At 38.9% G+C, this 13,556-nt stretch overlaps 1 protein-coding gene across 1 annotated transcript in view; it reads left to right on the top strand.

The window, feature by feature from the left end:
• Positions 1-2,016: 2,016 nt before the first annotated feature.
• Positions 2,017-13,556, top strand: part of LOC149932322 (uncharacterized) — a 74,106-nt gene continuing 62,566 nt past the window's right edge. The window contains exon 1 of the mRNA XM_090155901.1: positions 2,017-2,361. Coding sequence (XP_090012027.1) covers positions 2,325-2,361 — 37 coding nt within the window. The 5' untranslated portion in view covers positions 2,017-2,324. The remainder of the gene's footprint in view (positions 2,362-13,556) is intronic.

Genomic DNA, 13,556 nt, shown 5'->3' with positions numbered 1-13,556 from the left:
GGCTAACGAAGAGAGTATCATACTTAGGTTATTAAGTTGCTTGTGCCCATATTGAAAGTGGTTTATCTCTTAAGATTTTCCCTTCATCGAAGCTCGCTCTTTCGATAATTTAGGTGATTTAATCGTATTAGACGCGGTCGCTTGATAGTATTTATAGCGGAAACTTTTATTCGAAGAGTTTTGAGGTTCTTGAGGTTGAGGGACATCCCGTTAGAAGAGGTTCTCGTCCCTCGCGTGAGAGAAGAATTTTCAGAGCCAAACAAGTCGATATAGTTCAAATTCCACTCCGTATAGCGCGAATACCGGGAGCGTCAAACGCGGAAAGGGGTCGCGACCAGCGCACCCTACCGGCGAGTCTGCCGCCTAAAAGTGGGATTCCAAGTAGCTGGCCCATTAATAATTTAATTAAAAATTAGCGACGGGTTCCGCTTTCTTTCGGCCCCGACCCGAAATTCCGAGCGAAACGCGAATGAGAAATTTCCAAACAATGGTGGATGAGGTATATACCAGTGTCTATATTTAGGATACATCCCACAAAAATGGACAATTCAAGAAATACGGTCACTGTCGAATTTTCACCACAGTTTTATAGTTTTCTAACATTGAGGAAAAAGATAATTAAAAGCTACCTAAAAGTAATATAAAAGCGAAATTTATTAAAATTGTTCATTTTGCAATGAAGAAGATGGATAAAAAATTATAAGAAATATATATATATTTTTAAATGTCTTAAACAGACGAAATTTTTACATATATTTCGAATTTAAATAGCGTTTCAAATGATTATTTGTCCGAACGTTTTTTCAATTTGCACTTTTTTAATTCTTTTTATATACTTAATCTTGCAAATGATCATCAGAAATATTCAAATAAAATATTTTGAGAATATTAAAATATTATATTTATATTGAAACCCAACCTTAGTATTGCCTTTAACGTAACGGTAGTTTACGAAACGGAAGTAACTGCCAACCAAAATTTAGTAGCCATCCCTTACGAAAATAGTGCATCATATTTGATTTGCAAAAATATTATATCCTAAATTGGACATATTCAAAGTAGTACTTTGCACAAAAATTACAATTCAAAATGTGTTATATTTAAATATTATACATATGAAATTCAGTTTTATTTAAATTTTATCAAAATTATTTGATCCAAACGGAATTTGATTCAAATTTGACGGGCCTTGATTCCAGTGGTATCCAAATTTGAAATTGGATCAAGTCATTTTCGTAAGTGATAACAATTAAGATTTCATTTCGAAATGATATAATTAAAAATCAAATTCAAATTATTTTTAAGGAGATAAATAAAAAATTATTTTATAAACATTTAAAAATGATAAAAAAAAATGAAAAATTCACTTTTCAGAGAAAAATTCAAATTCATTTTTACGATAAATATTAAAATTCATTTTTAAGGGAAAAATTAAAGTTCGTTTTTAAGAGAAAAATTCAAATTTATTTTTAAGGGAAAAATCAAGTTCGTTTTTAAGAGAAAAATTAAAATTAATTTAAAAAAATTCAAATTCATTTAAAAAAATTCAAATTCATTTAAAAAATTCAAATTCATTTAAAAAAATTCAAATTCATTTTAAAGAGAAAAATTCAAATTCATTTTTGAGAGAAAAATTCAAATGTAACCTGCAATTGCGAAAAACAATGATATAAAAAACGAATAGGTCACTAAATTTGAAAATATGAAACGTTTTTCTTTGTTTTACACACACACAAAAGAAACGCGGACAGTTGAAATGAAAACCAAGGCGCCAGCCCGGCCGAGATGTTTGCTAAAATTGTCTCAAACGAGCGAGACGTTTTGTTGAAGCAACGAACTTCAAAATTTTCGGCATTGTTTCGTCGAACGTTATTTACTAAATAGACCGTCGACCATTCGCCGTTTCAAAGCCAGTGTACGGAACCGCCACCTATCCTGTTAGGGGGCGCTGTAGTTTTCACGGGCGGGCGGTGTTCGCGACGGCAAAACTTGGAGCATCACTCGACGCGCGCTAGTGCTAAAGCGTAGAAGCTAAAAGCGTCAGCGGGCAACGGAGAAGAGAGGACCAGAGGAAGAGAAAAGTTGTAGTCCAGAGAGAAAGTACCGCGCGTCGAGGAGGACAGGGGAAATAGGTTTCCGTTGGGAGAGAAAATCCCTCAGTGGCCGCTTCGTCGGATGAGCCGGGATCCGCCGTACTCGACCAGCAGCAGCACCATCAGCGGCGGCAGCGAAATTACTCGTGTTTCGAGAGAAACTTCCTAAAGTGGGAAAAATTTTATCGATAGCCGCGAACCGAAACGGAAAGTGGGAAAAGCCGTCTCGAAATGATCCTCTTGTTTTTGGCGCTGGTCGTTGCCAGAGGTAAGGAACAACGCGCGCTTCTTGCTTGTTTCGCTTAATAGCCCTAGTTGCTCCCTGGTTTGTGTATCGAGCTTGTTTCCGCTTCCACTCTCCTCCAATCCATAAACAATACCAGATTTAGCAGTCGCGCGCTCGCCTCTGGATCGAAAACTTTGTTCGGCTTGTTTTTATGGGGGAAATCCTTTTACGTCGGAGCACTCCGGACCAATATAAATATATCAGTAATTAATCACCTGACGCGTGCCTGAACGGCTTACGTAGTCTCGTTTTGGTTTATCCGCCGTCAGAAATTTTAAATAAACGACCTTTTTGAGATATCGTAAACTAATATTTACTCAGTTTAAAATAGATGAAAAGAGACTTAAAACGGTTTTAAAATTCACAATTTATTTATTTAAAAATCCAAAGTTTCGGAGGAACTCTTCCTCCTTCTTCAGGGATTTTCGTTTCATTAGGAGGCAATAAAAATTTCTTTATTATAAAAAATATTCCTTTAATTTAAATGTTAAACGTTTTTCTCGCGGCAAGGAAGACCCACATTTTGTGGTAATCCAAAGTATTAGGACATCGCAACATCGTTTGTTTATTTTTACGCCTTCGTAGTTGCTTTTTATAAAAACAAGCGCATATACGCTTCGAAACAATATTAATAAATATAGAATATTTTGATAAACGTAATACGAAAACTTTTCAATACCTAAAATTTTCGATACTATCTGTGTGATATTATTTATGACTTTATATACTATATACTATACTACAATAATGGTAAATTTGGGACATATTTCAATTGTTAATTTAACGTTAGTTAGTCGTAATTCTGATGGACTACCATGACGAGGAAATATATTTTTTATATTATATTTAAAATATAATAATAATATATCACATTTAATATATAATAATATATCACATAAAATATATAATATATAATATATCACATAAAATATATAATATATAATATATAATATATAATAATATATCACATAAAATATATAATATATAATATATAATATATCACAAATAATATATCACATATAATATATCACATATAATATATAATATATCACATATAATATATAATATATCACATATAATATATAATATATCACATATAATATATAATAAATCACATATAATATATAATATCAGCTAGGCACCACCTTAGGCCTAAGTCATCAAGCGACTTTTGAAGCCTTTAATTCAGGTGATCGACCGGGTTACAATGGGTAGGAGGGTGGTGGAAAGCCCTGAATGCCACGCGAGCCAAAAGCTCCCTACACTAACTATTACCGTTAACTTCAACAAGTTTTTATGGAAGGGGAAATCGAAGAGCTCGGGGGAAAACCCCTTAAACCAGTGGGGAAAGAACTTGCAAACTCAACGCGGAAGGAATTGTTCCGAGTTTTCACCCAGTGCCACAAGCTGGGATCGAACCCGGCTCCTCTTGCTGCGAGGCGAAAGTGCTATATCACATACCATATAAACTAATATTCTTTAGTTACTTTAAGAGTATTAATATTAACATTATTTTAGCTTTATAAAAGCCTTAAAATGTGTTTTTTTTACTTTAATGGTCCGATCGATATCTGAAATACACTGAGACCCACCATCAAATCTAATTGACCGTCCCCGTTGTACTATGTACCATTACACGTTAAATAACCCTTCTAAATGCCTATAAAGTTCTACACAAATTTTAAAATAATAGTCGTATTAATAATAATGGTTGATATCCATATCCGATGCGTAATTTATCATAATTCCCAACAATATCGTTATATATATATAGCTACCCCAAAGTCCCGCCTTCGCGCCATGGTGGTCATCTTAACCGATACGACGGGGGCTCAACTTGGCGCCAAAATTCCTTGCATTCCCGAATAACTCTAATTATATATTTACAATCGTATAAAGATACGAACTGTTCTTTTAGGCGCGCACCTAAATAACGGAGAAGATACCAGAGTGTCCAAACTATTTGGAGTTGGTGCGTTATGAGCGCAATTACAGTAGTTTTGGGGGCGGGGGGGGGGTAACAGCTGGACTCCGTGTTAAGGTGATGGGCAAACTCTGTTCGGAGTCGAGCGCCAGGAAGGAAGGCGGGGGGGGGGGGGGTTATGACGCGCGTGACATTCCGGAGCTCGTGTATCGGCCACGCTCTATATTGCCCGGAGAAGAGACGTTAATTACCTAATCGACGAATGGCCATTTATCAACGACTACTATAGTCGCGGGAAGGGGCGTCGTAGTAGCCGCGCTGAATTAGAAGCCAATGTGTACATTGCGATGACCTCACCGGCCCCGACGAATGAAGATAATGGCGGCCCGTGAAACATCGAAAATATATACGTGATATCTCTCGTCATATTTTACAGGCGCGTGCAATCTTCTTCGGGAGAGAAGCAACCGCGCGTACGGGCTGTATTCGCGTTATGTTTGTTTGGTGGCTCCGCTCCGGGATGGAGAGCTAGAGAACGCATTAAGAGAACATTTCGCGCCCCAAATGTGACCCTAAATCATAACCTCTTACAGAAATGGAATCCTACCGGCGAGCACAAGTCAAAGAATTTTTGGAAAATATAATTTGAAATTGTTGATATATATGTATATTAGCGGGCCTCGCCTTTATTGTTCATCACGCAAAAGCAGTTTCTATTCCTCTTATACATTTTCTTCGGATCCAACTGTAATGTTGCCATGGTAACTACCGAGTTATCGCGTGATGAAACGCGGTAGCGGACGAATTTCCAGCTAGGAGCAACAAACGCGAGGAGAACGCAGCTAGCCTTTAAACACGCTAACGCAGTGTTGTGTACAAATTTCATTGGACGAACCTTTACGCTGACCCTTTTACGGAAAGAGGGGAGACAATTTCCGAATTTTATCCCTCACGACGGCAGCAGTCGCTAAAGCGTCTAACCAATGAAAAATGTACGCGAGAAAATGCACGACTTTTGACGGGTTGCGTTCTCCTTGTGTTTGTTGCTTCTATTTGCGAGCGTTCTCTAGTTCCAACGGGTGTTGTTGATAAAGAAAATTATTATCCATATTTTAGAAATTTGTCTAATACCAAAAATGTAGCGAGTAACCCATCGCGATATACAACTGGATATTTCCGCCCTATAAACGATTATACCGTAAGCGCGAAGTATCAAAACGTTGTACCGAAATGATGTTGTATTTCCCAAAGTACACTCGCAGAAACGATTTGGGAAAATGATTGGTTCGATATATAGTTGATGAGAGAAATTACCGTTTCCACCTGATCGGCTCGACGCCAAGAAGGGGGAGGGAATAAATCCATCAGTGTCTCGCCGACGACATGTACGAGAATCTTGTATCGAGCTTAGGTAATTTCTGAGTCCGTTCGACCGTGACGAAGCCTCCTCTCGCGACGGCACATTGAAAAAAGAGAGCCATCAAAATACGCTCGAATAGCGCGGTCTATGGCGGACGTGAACGAAGCCATAACCGTAATATCTTTTCGGGAGGAATTATCAAAGAACTCTGTTTTTCCAGGTTCCACGCGCTTATCGGCTTAATTCGGATTCTACGACTCTATTTACATTTAGAGAATTAGAAACATCTCGAATCATTAAGCTTCTCTCGCAATCCATTAGCGTACGTACGATGAGGAATATACCGTTATTTTTATATATTTAATGTATATCATATTAGGATTGAATTAAACTTGGCGTTGCTGTAGATTAGGAATAAATAAATCCGCATAGTTGGAAATGAAGTTGGAGCGCATCCTCGACTTGGGCGTATTCGTTACGAAGTTGACGTTAAATTTGAACTTTCGCTAAAATCAAAAGCGCAAATTAATTATAATCGGAGGCTTAATTTGATATCTATAAAGTCTATATTTCTCGAGACTCTCTGATCTCCGCGAATTGAACGTTATTTAGTCGAGAGAGCCCGGCCAATATAGCGAATATGTCGGGCCTGGCGCTGTCCATTAACTGTCACTTAATCCGGAGATCCGGCTGGCAGCGCGTGGTCCGCGCGAGGAGAGGCCTTTGTCAAAAACTAAATATTTCAATATTACATTCGTGACAATTCGCGACTCTGGATCCTTTGTAATTTAATAAACGAGCTCGTCTCTCTCTCCATCGCGACGAGCCTCCGTGACGGGCCTCCGTGACGGGCCCCTCGCGCCGCCGTCTACCGCAGCGTCGTCCGTATATACACGGGCCATATACGCCTCGCATAAGGCCTCTCGTTTAAGTTATAGTTTCATATTTGGACGTGTCAATCCCGTCTCAGTTCCCGAAACGCGAAACTAGCCGCTCTCCGGACAATCACACGCCGACGCTCTCTTTCTCTCTAGGACAAATTACACTTTAATTTTTAAAAACATGGAAATTCTTGTCGGGTAAAATTCCGGAGTAGTTGTTTGCTGTCTTAAATGTTCTTGTTTAATTTTTAACGCGCGTCATTCGAAAAGCTAATTTGTTTCGAAAAATGTACCCCCTTCTACGATATAAATACGAGATTAGCTAGCTTAGCGACGCCATCCCCGAATAATTTCGAAATCTTTTGAAGTTCTGACACATTCGTGTAAACGCGTCCCGACAATTTTAAAACAAGGACGTATTGTCATTTTTAACATTACAAAGCGCGTCTACTACGAGAGTAGAACATTTCGAATCCAGTTATCCGCGTGGACGTTTAGAAAGACCACCGTCGTTAACATTGAATTTCAAGTACAATATCTGCTTCCGATTACAGCCATTAAATATTTGTAACATAATCGGTTCACGATTATTAATTCAAAAGGGGGCCAGGGTTATAGAATCGACGTTAAATAATAAGGAATTTTGATTTTAAACTAAGAGTTATTTTAGTACGTATTTTTATTTAACCTATATTTAAATAAGCCCCTATAATACGGTTTAATAATCAGCCTTTTCGGAATTTAGAACCCAATTCTAAAACACTTCCACGGTGTTTGGATTTATTGAGTTTTAAAGAGCGATTTCGGACGACTGAAAATAAAAATTCACCCCGAAAGAATTTTTAGTTTACCTCGTAAAAAGGACCCCGCTTCAAGAACCTTTGATACATACTTTATAGTATATACTTCAAGCAGCGAAGGGATTAAGGCTTTAAGGATTTAACTTTTCGTCATAAGCCATTTCGAGATATTATCCAACGAAATTTGATAAACTCCTAATACAGCGGAAAGTTAGTTCAATACAGCGTCCTTTAAACAAGGAGGAGCTAGCTACGTACGGAAAGTTATTCTATTTCTTTCGCTTGAAATTGTCCGGGTCTTATATCAACATCATGGCCGCTTGGATTCGCCTTCCATTTTGGTCGCAGTGTAAATTAGGTTTATTTGGCGTGACCCGGGGCCAACGGGTATTAGGAAATAAAAAGGGGGTCCCTCCCGGATCGCCTCGACCCGGCTTACGCCTTCATCGAAAAAAAACCATGATTTCGGGGAATCACTCGCACCATCAATAAAGGTAGCCATTCTATTTTTTCTCCCTTATATACTCTCTTTTCTTCATTCTCACGGAGTGATTGAAGATCTCGATGGTGCAACACAATTAGAGTCTCCCAGCCAGAAGCTCGCGTACCCGGCTTTGACTGCAGCCCGACATAATATTTCTTCCCCAGCCTTTCCTCCTCTGTTATGGGAATTCTTTAAAGGTTATACTTTTTCAGCCGAGCTTTTCCCCGCCGCGATTTTAATATATTAGATTTCCATTAGGAGTTTGTGTTTAGAAAAATACAAAGAAAGTCGTTTTCGCTCTAAAGGTTGAAATTTTAAAAAATGCACGAAGGCTATATTAAACATTGAATTAATAAGATAAGCCAATTATTACGATATTAAAGCTTTCTGGAGACGTCATTATGAACCTCTAATTTAATAAGAATAACGTTGTAGTCTCGTTGTTAAACGGAGGCCTAGCCTTTGAGATAAATACAATCATAAACCACTCCCGAGAGAAATTATTTAAGTGTATATAGAACGTGAAGGTAATATACTTAAAAAGTATATTACATTATACATTTACATTTAAATTTGGCATAATGGCGCCTGTAGAAGTGTTCTATTCGCGATACACTCGTGTTCAGGGAGAAGTCAAGCGTACCCCTTAGCGGTGCCAAATTAAATAAATAGCGTTCAATAGTAGGTATTCTCGAGATATTTAGACAAGATGGCCACCATAGCTAGCAATTATTACGTCACGAGAATAGTAACTAAACGCACGTTTTTCACAGATAAATGGAATTTGTCTGTATTCAAAAAACTACAAATAAAATACCACAATGTATTTTTACTTAAATTTCGTCGTCAAAGCCTATTGAAGGATTTCCGTAATCTCAACGTTACAACAAAATTTATCTACAAATTCTGATATGTTTTCCCTCAAAAGACTATGGGCGAATCGAATATATATACAGGGTGTTTCAAAAAGGGTGGTATGAGCGAAGACCTACGGGTTCTACAGATTATTTTAAGACGAAAATGTATTATGACATTTTTTCGATTTGGGCCGCCGTTTAGAAGTCACGAAACACTTGATGTATGGATGACCCCTAATTTTAACCCTAGTTTTAATAAAATAATCAACGTAAATAAATAGTTGAATTCATGCCTCTCTGCACGCGACCAAAATAATATTTCGCTGTGAGTTACTGTAGCGCGCAAATTAACACGTGTGGGCTCGCGCTGTTCAAAAGTTTTCAAAGCGCGTGAATTTTTCATTCATTTCAAAAATGTATACACCCTGTGTATAACACTAGTTTGATATTTGAAGAATAAAAAAATCTGTATATTCTTGGTCCTTTATTTACCGAAGGTTTTTGAATTTTTTTTAAAGACTCCATAAAATATAGCAAATTTTGAAATTTTCCGCTATATATTTTCCGATTCCTTTTAATCTCGTTCTTCGCTTTAAGTTCTTCGCTACATTACGGTATATGATGTTTTCACTCGGAATTAGCCCCTGGGATCGGAATATCTCTCCCAAACCCTTTTTTTTAAATCTTTCTGTTATTCCGTCCGATGTTCTTTTCGAAGGAAAATGGCGTTGTTTCCGCAAAAAGCCATAAGTCAGTTTGAAGAAGAGAGGCAACGCATCAAAGTCGAATTTATACTTTCGTTTATGCACCAACAGATTTTGTACGAAATATCGCCTCCCCCCGTTTCATCTCACTCTCCAAGCGTTGTTTTTATAAAAGGGACAGAGAGATAGAGATGCAGCTGGTTTATGGTTCCGCAAACTCGCTTTCAGCGTAATTGTTATTTCATAGAAGTTCAACGAGGGGGGCGGGGAGAGGTCGGGGTGGCGTTACTTATCTAAAACTCGCGTGTTAGATAAGTAATCCCGCAAACGTTTAAAGTGCGCTGTTCAACGTCTCCTTCTTTCGCTCGGAAAACCAATTCCCGCCATCCTGTATATCTATAACGCGATGTATTTCTCGCGTTTACCGATGGCAACAGACGCCGTAGTTTCAATAACATTCGTTAAAATGTTTACGATGTTTGAAAACGTTGGATAGGGCTCTTCTCGTATCCGGCGAATTCTTCTCTTATCTTTAAAGGGGAACGGTCAAGCTTTAACAAGTTATATAGCCCTATAGCCCATTAAAAACTAAAATTTAAGGCGAAAACCGCATCAAAAAATATTGAGTGGTTAATTTTTAATAAAATAAAGAAATTTCGGGAAATTGAAAAGCGCGCGTCCGCCGCGACACCTGGTGAGAAGTCGGTGAGACAGAAAAACAACGTAAAATCGCGCGCTGCTGAAGACGCGAAAAATATGTTTTGCACGCGCGGCGCGTTCCAGTTATAAGAGACCTAAGCCTAAATTGCGCGATTTTAAAAGTTAGGATAGTTCGCAAATCGCTCATACGGGGTTAGGGGTGCTGGCGGCAGCCCCTAAGATGGCGGCGAAAATTCAAACCCAAACACCTGGCGTTATTTTTAGTTTCAACTTTTTGGGCCAAAAGCTATTTTTTCGAGACAAAAAAGGTACATGTTAGTATATTGAACGTCTTGTTAATCTTTTGATACGGAAATAAGGCCATATTTGGAAAAGCTTGGCCGTTCCCCTTTAAATTAATTCCCACATCTACGAAACATTTGGTTGGACGGAGGCTTTCGGGAGGCGGTTTATAACTCGATAATAAAAGATCGCGGTCAATTTGCAGCGAGGGACGGAGATATAATACTATATAAGGAGCTATTGAACCGCTGATCAACCCGGTGTACCTCTGGGGAAATGTGTTTACGCCTTCAATCAAAGCGGCTTTGAATAATGAGGTAATAGATATCTCAATTAGTCGCCGCTTAGTTAAAAATGCGCGCCTTCTAAACAAACGGAAGCCTTCGAGGAGTTGACGCGCCGCCTTTAGTTCCGCCCTGAATCACCGCTTCAATACGTCGCTGTTGACCGCCTGCTACGTCAACTCAATAAGAGTGTTAAGCTCGTTTCCGGCGGAACTATCCTTTTGTTTTTGACGAGAATCTATCCATCCAGGATTATAAGGTCTATAGGCGACATAAGCCGCTAAAATCTCGCCGAGGGAAAACTATCCGGCGCCTTTGTATCGTCCCCGACTCGGAGCGCAAATTCCCTTTTTTCGCGAGCCTTCCTTTTAAATATACTAGCGGGGGGACCACCCAACCGGACCCGCGACGATGGGCTTTCATTCAATATGAATACGCGGCCATGCCAGATTATATTTTTGACCCCTTTAACGCGAAATCATTTTAAAGTAGCCCTATTTACACGCGAAACGGGAAAGTATAATTTTCTACCTAATTATAAATTTCTATACACGTTCTATATAGAATTTTATAATTAAGAAAAATATATTTTATTTTGCTTGTTGTACTAGTATCATTTAGGCTGAGTGTACAAGGTAATGGAGATACAGAAACGTAAAAGACGAATTATAAATTTTGGAAAAATCAATAAATAAAAGTAAGACATTAAATATTAAAAGAAATAAAAATTGGTAGTGCACATCGTTATTTTAAATGATAAATTTTTCAATTCAATTTAATTAAGAAGCTAAGAAAGTAAATTTCCCAAAACATATTAAGATATCGCCATGTATCATTTATTTGTTTGTTTGGATTCTAATTTTTAAAGTGTACAAAAGAAATTTTAAACTAAACGCATTTTTTTAATCGCGCCCATAACGCCGGGAAAATTAATATAAATTTTTTATCCCTTTGGATCGTAAAGAGCGGCCTTATTTTCGGCAGTTTTTGAAACACGCCCAAATTGGACGATAAACGCGTCACCTGGCATTCCTGCCACGAAATATAAGAGGATGCTGACGAGTCATCGAGGGGGGGGGGGTTGAGGAGGAGGAGGTCACGGATGATGGGTTCGCGGACGGTGTCTGCAGGAGCGACGGTCAAGCGGCCTAGAAAATTAGCTCGAACGGAACCGGCAAAGCCATAATCCCGCTCAGCCCGCGAGAATAAACAATGGACATCCGTGGAGCGCCCTGCGGAGTACGTCGTGTGTAACGGCACCGCTGGTTGCGCTATAAACAGAAGGGCCAGTATGGCTACGGAAGATTTCTGACTCATTTTATACACCACACCTGGTTTCTACTTATAAAGGTCGTGTCTTCCCCAATATCCTCTCCCATTTGCCCGATTTGGCCACCGTAGAGAGAATGGCCCGAATAGTGGCGCTTCCCCTTTTATAAGGATGAGTGTTCTCCCGGGATATATAAAAAAGCTTTTTATTTGGTCACGCTCGCGATTCTCTGTATATAATAAATGACCAGGTCCGGCGAGAGCTTGTATCGGCCTCAACCCGCTTCCGGCCCAGTCAAGCGGCTCACCGCGTCGGGTTCCATCGGAGTCCCCGCTTATGAAAAGGAAGAAAGTTATACCTTTAAAATTCGACGCGACAAATATTTACCAACCCTTTGCCTTTACCAAAGCGTGGTCAAAACCTGTATGCTTTCTACTATTTGCGGGCGCCGAATTCCAAAATTGATTGAGATTTTAGATAAATGAAGCCCCTCCCCTTAAGTTTCGACGGCACTGGCAAAGTAACTTGTTGGAAAGCCTATAAACGGCTCGAACTCGAATGGTTTCATCTCTCTAATCTAAAGCAATTCGCGTCAGCGACAAAACCGAAACCACCAAACCAATCGTTTCGGAATGATCGAGTCTCTATTCTCAAAGTAAACAGAAAATAAATGTATACAGAGTATCTCGTCCCGAATCGTCCCTTGGCAGACTCGAGACTTTATGTAAATAAATTCTGTCCCAGTTTGATATTTTTTAATCTAAATCTACGCAATTAATAATTAAATTGTCAAGGGATAAAACTGTTATCCCAAAACTTTATTAAAGATTTTTTAGAATAAAAACCTTTGAATAAAAAATATAATTTGAGTAATAGCATCGAAATTTCCCCCGGCAATAGGGGGGAGGGGGGAGTAAAATCGTCACCGGCGTAAGATATAGTGAACTAATAAGATAACGGGGGTTGATTTGATTGTTTAGGGGGATTGGGAGCAACGCTAATAAACGTCTCCACATAGTCACGCTCCCTCGGTAAAAATAAATAGGACTGTTCACGAACCGAGCTGAGCGAGCTTTTTGATAGCAAAAGCAGCGGCTCGAGCTCGTGGACAGTCCTATAAATAAATACATACAGGTTTTATCGTTTAACTGCGAAATATTTCGCGTTCATTAATTTCACTATTTTAACGTGATAGTTATTTTTAGCGTTATTTGACGGATCAAATAAAAACTATTTTATCGTTGTCTATAATAGCCCCAAAATACCCCCCCCCCTCCGCAGAAAATCGCTCCAACCTACTTATTATCCCTATAAACATAAACATTGACAATGGATATAACTCCGTACCCTAGATTCGAATTCGGAGAGCTTTCTGATAAACGGTTTTGTAACGAAGCGCTTACCCATTTTCGGCAAGTGACCTCCGAAATCTCGGCCTCCATCGGTCTATATATGACGGCCAACTTTGATGGCGCGCTGTTGCGCGGACAGCCCGTCATCAAAGTTGGCCGTGGTTTTTTCTAAAGTTGGATGACTTGGGCCTAAGGTTATCTGATTATTATTGTCGTGGAAACTATGGAGCAAATTTTTTCGGCGTTCCGACAGGAACTGGGTAAACGCTATTGCCTACGCGTGACACAGTTATTTCGAATCTAGGGTACGATATTTAAA

This window comes from Leiobunum rupestre, chromosome 8 (genome assembly GCF_980474605.1).
Source record: "Leiobunum rupestre chromosome 8, qqLeiRupe1.1.hap1, whole genome shotgun sequence".
Lineage (NCBI taxonomy): Eukaryota > Metazoa > Arthropoda > Arachnida > Opiliones > Sclerosomatidae > Leiobunum > Leiobunum rupestre.
This window is presented reverse-complemented; position numbering and strand designations above follow the sequence as displayed.